The sequence below is a fragment of the Salvelinus namaycush genome, chromosome 37 (genome assembly GCF_016432855.1).
Source record: "Salvelinus namaycush isolate Seneca chromosome 37, SaNama_1.0, whole genome shotgun sequence".
NCBI lineage: Eukaryota > Metazoa > Chordata > Actinopteri > Salmoniformes > Salmonidae > Salvelinus > Salvelinus namaycush.
Window position 1 is genome coordinate 22,642,536 of NC_052343.1, and position 10,828 is coordinate 22,653,363.

The 10,828-nt window shown below is 45.3% G+C and overlaps 1 protein-coding gene and 1 long non-coding RNA gene across 2 annotated transcripts; both read left to right on the forward strand.

The window, feature by feature from the left end:
* On the forward strand, nucleotides 1-2,700 carry LOC120030828. Its single transcript, XR_005473690.1, has 4 exons — nucleotides 1-120; nucleotides 471-696; nucleotides 1,331-1,902; nucleotides 2,563-2,700. It is a non-coding gene; the product is annotated as an uncharacterized LOC120030828 (long non-coding RNA).
* A 519-nt stretch (nucleotides 2,701-3,219) lies between these two features.
* Nucleotides 3,220-9,567, forward strand: LOC120030761 (uroplakin-1a-like). Its single transcript, XM_038976181.1, has 7 exons — nucleotides 3,220-3,322; nucleotides 3,598-3,798; nucleotides 3,974-4,048; nucleotides 4,182-4,289; nucleotides 8,259-8,435; nucleotides 8,735-8,818; nucleotides 9,218-9,567. Exons 1-7 carry the CDS (start codon nucleotides 3,257-3,259, stop codon nucleotides 9,260-9,262), a joined length of 756 nt encoding a protein of 251 aa, XP_038832109.1. The 5' UTR covers nucleotides 3,220-3,256; the 3' UTR covers nucleotides 9,263-9,567.
* Nucleotides 9,568-10,828: the final 1,261 nt, after the last annotated feature.

Sequence of the window (10,828 nt, forward strand, 5' to 3'; positions counted from 1 at the left end):
CCTGTGAGCTTCTCCTGGATCAGGTCCCACTCCTGTTCAGCTCTGACTAAGAACAGCGGTTGGTCCCTGTCACGGAGCTCCATGATAGGCCCTGGGAGGTTGTCCTGGTGCTGCACTGAGGTGAGGACCACCAACACATCGAAGTGTTCAATAGGGTGGTTTTGGCCATCAAGGCTTGGAATTGTCCAAATCCGAATGTTGGGGATTTTAGGGTGCAGGACCATTGGTGATTTGGGGTGCAGGATGATCGGTTGATTCTCAGTGGGAGGGTCATCTCTCTTATTGTCGTCCTGCTCACTTTCCTTAACCTGTCCTTTTTCTTCTCTCTCAAACACTTTAGTCAGAGTCCCCGAAATCTCAATTTCATCATCATCACTAGCTTCCTCACCCTCACTTTTCTCCTCCTCCTCCTCCTCCTCCTCCTCCTCCTCCTCCTTCTCCTCCTCCTCCTCATCTCCTAACCCACACAGTGCTCTGGCCAGCTGAGTGTTGGCCTCCTGGGTTCCCCCAGTAACAGCCACATCTAAAGGGAAGTGGTCATACAGTTCCAACGCCGCCACCAGCGTGCACTCCAGTCCCGTCGCCCGTGGAGACGATCGCCATGGTGCAAGCAGCAGCTCCACCATTTCTTCACTCAGTTTCCCAGTCATCATGAGCTCAGTTCATATCCCTGAGAAAAAACAAATGAGTATAAAGGTATTTGTCACAATTATGTTCTCCTAAGACTTGATATTGTACAAGATGCTATTGTTACAAAATCAATAACTAGTCTACGAATATTGTTGCACTCTCTTTGTCTAGGGGTTCTATGTTCTTGACCTCTTGGTCGGCCAGTCCAAGCTTATTATATATTTTTTCAGTTGGTGAATAAACATAAATATGTACAAAAAGGAAAAATTCCAAAGGCATGCCCAAACTAAAGGCTAAAAAATAAACGAAAGGCCTCATGGCCACCAAATAAAACCCGCAGCCTTTATGGCTTGCTAGCTGGGATACTGACCGACGATCACCTTCTTCATATTATTCTTCTTCTTCTTCAATGAGGTTTAACGGCGGTTTGCATCCATATTATTTACACAGTGATGCCGAAACGTTGGTAAATACCCATTAAATTGCTGGGAGTTTATATATGGAGGGTGCGACTTTCTTTATTTTGATAGTTTATAGTTTATTCGCCATTAGTCAGCACAAACCTTTTTTCTGGGTGTGCGCCAGCTCATGTTTTTTATTCTAGCATTACCACCACCAACAATACTTTTTTGGCGGTTGGCATCCAACTTTATGTTCCATTCCTGACACCTACTGAACTGACTATCACCTTCATTGACAGCACCTGCTTATCATCCAGGCTCAGCACCTGCTGCCTCCAGGGGGAATGGAGTTTGGAAGTGTATCCTGTCAATGTGTTGCCTAACTGTGTGCTTACACTACACTACCTACTACATAACACTATGGAGTAAGAAATAATCAGGGTAGCACTTTACATTACAGCACTTTATCCCGTCTACTGTAATGTAAAGAGATACTGATTTAGTTGGGCGGAGGATGGAGAATACTTAAGCATAAATAATGACAGACTACTTACCTGGCAGAGATAAAAGAAAAATTATATGCAGACTTGATTTTAAGGCTAATATCACTAGAGTGTTTTTTCCTCTTGTATTGAGTAATCCTTCTCTTCTGGAGGTTTTCCGAGGTGGTAAGTTCTTTAGGAATAACATCTGAACCCCATTCACTTCAATGTTGACCAAGTCAGTCACATGCTGCATTGTAAATAAACCACAGAACCTGCTTCCAGGATATAGATTTTTTTTCAGGTGGAGCAAGGTGTGTGTAGTCTGGCTGGCCACGACCCACGGGACAACACAGCGAGCTAGAGAGGCTGGTGTTAGCAAGACTACGGTGTGTGAATACAGACCAACAAACTGTTGACTTATTGGAAAACACAAGAACTGGCTGCTTTTATGACATGAATATTACTTGATATGAAACAATATGAAAAAAAATATGACAAGAATATTACTTGGTATGAAACAAGATTACATTTGTTGTTTGATATTCAGATCATAATTATTACAACACAATTACAAATGGCACTTATTTTACTGTACATTTAAGACAATAACCTACGAGTTTCTTCATAGGCCAAATGTAATGTAGAGCCAAACAAAAGCATTATTATGACATGTGTGCAATGAAATTACTTTGTAGAGGTTTTTAATCATCCATTCATGAGAAACACCATTCTCAACAAGAATGTAGCCTACTACCTAATGAAATTGTCCTGTATCCTGTTTGAGTGTGAACAGTTAAGAAGAGCAATGGCACTTCTCCCCAGCAGATGTCATCATTGCTTTTCCATCTCAACCTACTAATAGTAACGCCACTCAGTCCACTGGAATAGTGTATTATTCAGCTATGTCAAATAGGCCTGTTGACAATAAATTCAATGTTGGAAACACCCCAATTAGTCAATATACAGTACAGTACACACATACAAAACAATGAAGATGCATGTACAAACATACTGTACAAATTCTTTTTTTTAATTCTTTTTTTTAGGAACTTGGGATCAAGACATGTGCAGACATGCCCCATGACATCATGGAAGTAGACTACCTTTAACAGTATGCTGAGACAGGTGCTGAGCACAGCAGGTGCAACAGAACGACAGCTGTTTGGTCAACAGAAGAAGATGCTCAGGGCCTGACATCACTGCAGTGGAGGTAATGTTTGTTGTGTGAAAAAATAGATGATGTGATGATTGCTCTAACTCTAACAGTCTTTAAACCTGCTAATTTAAGAGACTGCTGTAACCTAAAAAGGTCAAGAATGGTTAAATACCAGTTGCTATAGGTGTAACATTATACAGCCTAGGGGTAGACTGAGGACTGATGGCTTCAGGCAGAACTGCTCACTTTCTGTCTGGGCCAGATATAGTCTAGGTTTATCATGAATCCATTTCTTTTGTCATATTTTGTAGTCAATATCTCAGTGTTTCCATTCAAAAGGACCACAATGCAATCTCTTGCTGAGCCAAACTGGTTGGACCACTTCTGTTACTGCTAGTATGAATAAGATCAAGCCCCTCCCTGGACATGTTCCCATGTCAACAATACATTACATCCAGCCAGAACCTACATTCTCTTGGATCTGTTAGAAACACTTATACTTGGGTCTGTTATTTCTTCACTGTCTTCTTCTTCTCTGCTCAGGAGCAGTGGGTTTAGAAGGAGCTGACAGAAGGACTGCTACCATGGCTGATGGAAAGGGATTCACCTGTCTTATGGTCATTCTCATCCTGGGGAATATATTTGGAGCTGTAAGAGTTGCACTTGATTTTATTCCTATAGAGCTGTATTTTGAAAGTATTTGTTTAATCATATGTAATCATATGGTAGACAAATGGTGTGTAGATCTATGGTGTTGTCCTTAACATTAAAACCCAGAAGTTTACTACAGTACATTAGATTTCTGGTCCTTTTCAGCACTATACTGTACGGGTTATTGCCACTTTCAATTGTAATGTAGGATCCTGTTATAATAATGTTTACAATTTGTTATAACAACTTTTAATATGTTATTACCTTATTATAGGCAGCAGGTCTTGCCCTTTGTGCTCTGGCCATCTGGGTTGCAGTAGATGAATACAAGCTCTACCCTATATCTAGTGTGTCGGGGAAAGATGAAATCTTTGCCGGGGCCTGGATTGCCATTTTCACAGGCTTTGCCTTCTTCTGCATGTGTGTCTTTGGTATCTTGGCTGCTGCGAAGAAGAGCCGTGCCTTAATGCTAACAGTAAGACTTTGATACTAAATTCATCACAATCTATTTGGTCACCGAAGTTCTTCATTTGTTCATCTGAACACTGATTCAAAATATATAATTCAAGTGGAATATATGGTATGTCTATATCTCTTTCCCTGTTGTTCTTTTCAAGTAAAGGAAAATATTTATTTTGGGATCTTGACAGTATCTGATCCTGATGTTGATCATCTACATATTTGAGTGTGCCTCGTGTATCACTGCAGTCACCCACAGAGACTATGTGAGTACATGGGAAATGGGCAACTTGGGATACCTTCAGATCTTCACATTGTTTGAACAGCACAATTCTAGAAACACCACTTTGAAACGTATTCTCCTGTTTTGTCTCATCCTCTCCTATGTGCTGTTTGTAGCTGGTTGGAAACAGTAATCTGGTGAAGAAGCAGATGCTGAAGTACTATGCAGCCGACGGTGACTCTGGCAGTCGGATCACACTGACATGGAACAAAGTGATGAAAGAGGTGACTGGTCACCAAATCAAAGGAATCTGTCATAGGATAATCTGACTAATCAGAGCCACACCACACATTCCAAACAGACGACTAGCACGAAGACCGACTTAACCTAGGTTATTGTGTGGAGTATCTGTTAGGGAAAGGTATCACATTCCAGTAACACACACACACACACACACACACACACACACACACTCACACGCACACACCCTTGGGAGTAGCAGATGAATTGTCAGCTCTGACATGACATAGCATGTCCCTCTCTCTCTATCATCAATGCCAGAGTCCAGATGTGTCTCTGCTGGGTGAACCGGTTTGGACAGCCCCATAGTGTGGGAAAGACAAGGGTGTCACGACTTCCACCGAGGTCGGCTCCTCTCCTTGTTCGGGCGGCGGTTGACGTCACCGGCCTTTTAGCCATCGCCGCTCCATTTTTCATTGTTCCATTTGTTTTGTCTTGTTCCCCGCACACCTGGTTATCATTCCCTAATTACATTGTGTATATATATTCCTCTGTTCTGGAGACCTGGTCTGGACTTTCCAAGAAGGCGACTGAATTACCATCACATCGACGGGGGTATTGTGCGATAAATCTCCTGGTAGACGCTACACTTCCCAGGAGTCACGTGTATCCCCTGTCGCAAGCGGAGACGGAGGCTATGGAGACATATGTCTCTGAATCCCAGCGTCAGGGGTACATTCGGTCCTCCACTTCACCCGCCTCCTCGAGTTTCTTTTTCGTGAAGAAGAAGGAGGGAGGTCTGCGCCCGTGCATTGACTATCGAGGTCTAAATCAAATCACGGTGAGGTAGAGTTACCCGGCGATTGAGTCAATGCACGGGGTGCGCTTCTTCACTAAATTAGATCTCAGGAGCGCTTACAACCTGGTGCGTATCCGGGAGGGAGACGAGTGGAAGACGGCGTTTAGTACCACGTCAGGGCATTATGAGTACCTCGTCATGCCGTATGGGTTGATGAATGCTCCATCAGTCTTCCAATCCTTTGTAGATGAGATTTTCAGGGACCTGCAGTGGTGTATATCGATGACATTACTATATACTCCGCTACACGCGCTGAGCATGTGTCCCTGGTGCGCAGGGTGCTTGGACGACTGATGGAGCATGACCTGTACATCAAGGCTGAGAAATGCTTGTTCTTTCAGCAGGCCGTCTCCTTCCTAGGGTATCGCATTTCCACCTCAGGGGTGGAGATGGAGAGTGACCCCATTTCTGCAGTGCGCAATTGGCCGACTCCCACCACGGTAAAGGAGGTGCAGCGGTTTTTAGGGTTTGCCAATTACTACCGGAGGTTTACCCGGGGTTTTGGCCAGGTGGCGGCTCCCATTACCCCACTGCTGAAGGGGGGCCCTGTTCGTTTGCAGTGGTCGGCTAAGGCGGACAGGGCTTTTGGGCACCTACGGGCTCTGTTTACCTCGGCTCCCGTGCTGGCCCATCCGGATCCCGCTTTGGCGTTCATAGTGGAGGTGGACTCGTCCGAGGCTGGGATAGGAACCGTGCTCTCTCAGCAATCGGGCATGCCACCGAAGTTCCGCCCCTGTGCTTCTTCTCGAAGAAGCTCAGCCCGGCGGAGCGGAACTATGCTGTTAGGTACCGGGAGTTGTTGGCTGTGGTTAAAGCTTTGAAGGCGTTGAGACATTGGCTTGAGGGGCTAAACACCCTTTCCTCATCTGGACTGACCACCGCAACCTGGAGTACATCCGGGCAGCGAGGAGACTGAATCCTCGTCAGGCAAGGTGGGCCATGTTTTTTACCCGTTTTGTGTTCACCCTGTCCTACAGACCAGGTTCCCAAAATGTGAAGGCAGACACACTGTCCCGGCTGTATGACACAGAGGAGCGGTCCATGAATCAGACTCCCATATTCCCGGCCTCCTGCCTGGTAGCACCGGTCGTATGGGAGCTGGACGCGGACATTGAGCAGGCGTTACGTACAGAGCCCGCTCCCCTCCAGTGTTCCGTCGGGCATCTGTATGTTCCGTCTACTGTCCGTGACCTGTTGATCTATTGGGCCCACACGTCACCCTCCTCTGGTCATCCGGGGATCGGTTGGACGGTGCGCTGTCTGAGTGGGAAGTACTGGTGGCCCACCTTGGCAAAGGACGTGAGGGTTTATGTTTCCTCCTGCTCGGTGTGCGCCCAGTGTAAGGCTCCGAGACACCTGCCCAGAGGTAAGCTACATCCCTTACCCATTCCACAATGGCCTTGGTCACACCTGTCGGTGGATTTTCTAACCGATCTTCCTCTCTCACAGGGAAACACCACGATCCTGGTCGTTGTGGATCGTTTCTCTAAGTCCTGTCATCTCCTCCCTCTGCCCGGTCTCCCTACGGCCCTACAGACTGCAGAGGCCTTGTTTACACACGTCTTCCGGCACTACGGGGTGCTTGAGGATATAGTGTCTGAACGAGGTCCCCAGTTCACTTCGAGAGTCTGGGAGGCGTTCATGGAATGTCTGGGGGTCTCGATCAGCTTTACCTCAGGTTTTCACCCTGAGAGTAATGGGCAGGAGGAGAGAGTGAACCAGGATGTGGGCAGGTTTCTGCGGTCTTATTGCCAGGACCGGCCGGGGGAGTGGGCGGCGATGGGCAGAGATGGTGCAGAACTCACTCCGCCACTCCTCCACTAACCTCTCCCCCTTTCAGTGCGAATTGGGGTACCAGCCGGTTCTGGCGCCGTGGCATCAGGGTCAGACCGAGGCTCCTGCGGTGGACGACTGGTTCAGGCGCACGGAGGAGACATGGGAATCCGCCCATGTTCACCTCCAGCCGGCCGCGCTGTGCCACAAAACCAGCGTGGACCGTCACCGCAGTGAGACCGGGTCTGGCTCTCGACCCGAAAGCTGCCCCTCCGCCTGCCCTGCCGGAAGCTGGGTCTGCGGTTTGTGGGGCCATTTAAGGTCCTGAGGAGAGTGAATGAGGTGTGTTACAGGTTACAGCTTCCCCCCGATTACCGAATTAACCCTTCGTTCCATGTGTCTCTCCTCAGGCCGGTGGTGGTTGGTCCGCTCCAGGAGTCTGAGGTACGGGAGGTTCCTCCGCCCCCTCTGGACATCGAGGGGGCCCCGGCGTACTCCGTTCGGTCCATATTGGATTCGAGGCGTCGGGCGAGGGGCCTTCAATACCTCGTGGAGTGGGAGGGGTACGGTCCGGAGGAGAGGTGCTGTTCCACCTTCTCCGGCCGGATTGCCCTGCGCCTCGCCCTCCGGGTCGTCCCCTAGGCCGGTGTCAGCGCGCTGCTGGAGCCGCGCGTCAAGGGGGGGGGGGGGGTACTGTCACGAATTCCACCGAGGTCGGCTCCTCTCCTTGCTCGGGCGGCGTTCGGCGGTCGACGTCACCGGCGTCACCGGCTCCATTTTTCATTGTTCCATTTGTTTTGTCTTGTTCCCCGCACACCTGGTTATCATTCCCTAATTACATTGTGTATATATATTCCTCTGTTCCCCCATGTCCTTGTGTGGAATTGTTTGTTTTGTTACATGTTCAGTGTGTTGCGCCAGGCTGGTTATTTCCCCCCCCCCTGGGTATTCTTGTGTAACCCATAGGAGGTTGGATTATTACGTTTGTTTTTTGTGACTGTATTTTGCGCAGTTCTCTTTAGCATATTGGCTGGAGGTTTGACGATGTTGCGTCCGTTCGTTGTGCTTCTGCCCAATAAAGAGTGTGCCTGCTCACAACTCTCTGCTCTCCTGCACTCTCCTGACTTCAAACACCAGTAGCGCATACGTTGACAAAGGGATGGGATCAGTTTGCTGCACAGGGACACAAGGATAAAGAATGTAGAGCTGCACTTTCTACAAATACTTACAGTATACAGTAGCTCGCTCAGTTTGGGTGAAGTGAGTTCAGTCTGTCACAACATCAGTTTGTCCACTGACTAACTAAACTATTCCTGTTTGATTGAAGAATATTCCTCACCCATGTATTGTTTCTACAACATCCTCTCCTCTCCTATTTCAGGTGGAGTGTTGTGGAACAGATGGCCCAGTGGACTGGATAGAGTACAACTCCACCTTCAGGGAGAAGTTTGGTACAGACTACCCCTGGCCCACACACTGCTGCAAGAGGAAGAACAACTACGAGGTGGTGAATGTAGAGGCCTGCAAGAACGGCCAGAACACCACCATGTTCACTAAGGTGAGAAAACACATTCCCATTGCCTAACCCCAAAGAGATTCCTCTGGTTCTCTGATTCTCACTTGAAGGCTCAAGATTTAAGTAGCTCATAACCACAGATCTAGGATCTGATTATACAGTACCTGCCATTAATTATAACTGTACTGTAACTAATAACAGTATGGAAAATATCTGACCCTATACTGTATCAGTGGTTAGGGGTCATTTATACCTCCCACTTGAAGTAAGCACATTGTTGCTTGTCCTTGAACCACCTTGGCACAGGTTATCCTGTTTATACCCTCTATCTTTCTACCCAGGGCTGCTTCAACCACATTGAGTCTGTGTTCAGTCGATATACATGGGCTATCAGCTGGTATGGTTTCGCTGTGCTAATGTTTATGGTGAGTATTCAGTTGGTCTACTTAGGTTGGTAAATAGTTAAGTATTCAGTTGGTCTACTTAGGTTGGTAAATAGTTAAGTATTCAGTTGGTCTACTTAGGTTGGTAAATAGTTAAGTATTCAGTTGGTCTACTTAGGTTGGTAAATAGTTAAGTATTCAGTTGGTCTACTTAGGTTGGTAAATAGTTAAGTATTCAGTTGGTCTACTTAGGTTGGTAAATAGTGAAGTATTCAGTTGCAACAGTTTCATTACCCGAAAACGATTTATCGGACACTTTTGTATACTACGCAACATACAGTAGAGACATTATCATAAGATAAAGTCTAACAACACTTAAGTCTAACGTTCCCTTGTCTTTAGACTGTAAGTCTAACGTTCCCTTGTCTTTATTTGATTCAGTTCTGGCTGTTGATCCTGGCCATGGTGTACTACCTGATGCTATGAGAAGTCTGGAGGTGATGTCTGCTGAAGCCACACCAACCCTCACTTCAGGAACTACCTAATTTCTTAAATAACAAATGACTGTGGGAATGATAACAGAAAGGTTTTCTGATATATAGAGAATGAACACTGTGTAGGGATGTTCCATCTTTTTAGGTAAATGGTCTCAAATTTGTATATTTTATTTATGTATATTTTTTTAATGGTTTATTGCACTGTAAATGCTAGATGAACAAATGGTGATTGGCCTGAGAATTTCAATGTCCTAACTGCTTTGGTAATGGGATATATATATAGTTCTTGTCATTAATTGTACAGTACCAGTCAAAAGTTTGGACACACCTACTCATTCCAGGGTGTTTCTTTATTTTTACTATTTTCTACATTGTAGAATAACAGTGAAGACGTCAAAACTATGAAATAACACATATGGAATCATGTATAAAAAAACACTTTTTTGGTTACTACATGATTCCATATGTGTTATTTCATAGTTTTGACGTCTTCACTGTTATTTTACAATGTAGAAAATAGTAAAAAAAATAAAGAAAAACCCTTGAATGAGTAGGTGTGTCCAAACTTTTGACTGGTACTGTAAAATATTTGTTTTTTGTAATTTTCTAAATATTTTCAATATTATTCATTTCCATGTTGACTGTGTGCCAGGAAATGCCCCTGTCCAGAGCAAACTCCCCGAAAAAGTGTAAAAGAAAAGTGCAAAAATTAAATAACTTAGAAAGGGTTTCCTGATTTACAGTATCTGAAAACTGTGATTCCTAAAAAAAAATGTGTCAGAAGTTTTGTTCAACTCTATCAGATTTGTCTATCTTTATTAAATTAATCAGAAATGAATGAGCAGGCTCAGCTATATCTTGACAACCCCTTCTTTATTGTATGGTCCTAAAGGTCCTGTACTTTTGATAGATTTAAACAAACAATATTGAAATCACCATGTTCACAACAATAACCTGTCAACTCCATCTCCCTTATAGGGTGACCACATTTAAAATACCCAAATGCGGGACAACAGGATGCTTTTGTGGGACATTTGCGGTACAGTGTAGCCCACATGATTATTTAATTTTGTTGCAGCACTTAGATGTAACGATCGTCGTAATCCTCCTCCTCGGACGAGGAGGAGAGGCGAGAAGGATCAGACCAATATGCGGAGTGATTAGTGTCCATGATTATTTATTAATTCGAAACTGAACACGAAACAAAAGAACACCATGAAAACAATCGACAAACAGTCCCGTGTGGCACGAATGCAGACACGCGATACAACCACCCACCAAAACCACGTGAAACCCCGGCTGCCTTAGTATGATTCTCAATCAGGGACAAACGATCTACAGCTGCCTCTGACTGAGAATCATACCAGGCCGAACACAAAAACCCCAACATAGAAAAACACACATAGACCAACCCACCCAACTCACGCCCTGACCAACTAAATAAATACAAGAAAAAAGGAAAACAGGTCAGGAACGTGACATTAGATCTTCTTGCAATTGAATTACTGTTTAATTAGCAATGTAGAGCAGATGATGTTAGCAAACTATATAGCTT

Bases quoted from the DNA above. Each gene is read 5' to 3' on its own strand.
- LOC120030761 (XM_038976181.1), top strand. From the start codon at position 3,257: ATGGCTGATGGAAAGGGATTCACCTGTCTTATGGTCATTCTCATCCTG. The intron at 3,799-3,973 runs GTAAGACTTTGA...GGATCTTGACAG, and splicing joins GCCGTGCCTTAATGCTAACA to TATCTGATCCTGATGTTGAT. The intron at 4,290-8,258 runs GTGACTGGTCAC...CTCCTATTTCAG, and splicing joins GGAACAAAGTGATGAAAGAG to GTGGAGTGTTGTGGAACAGA.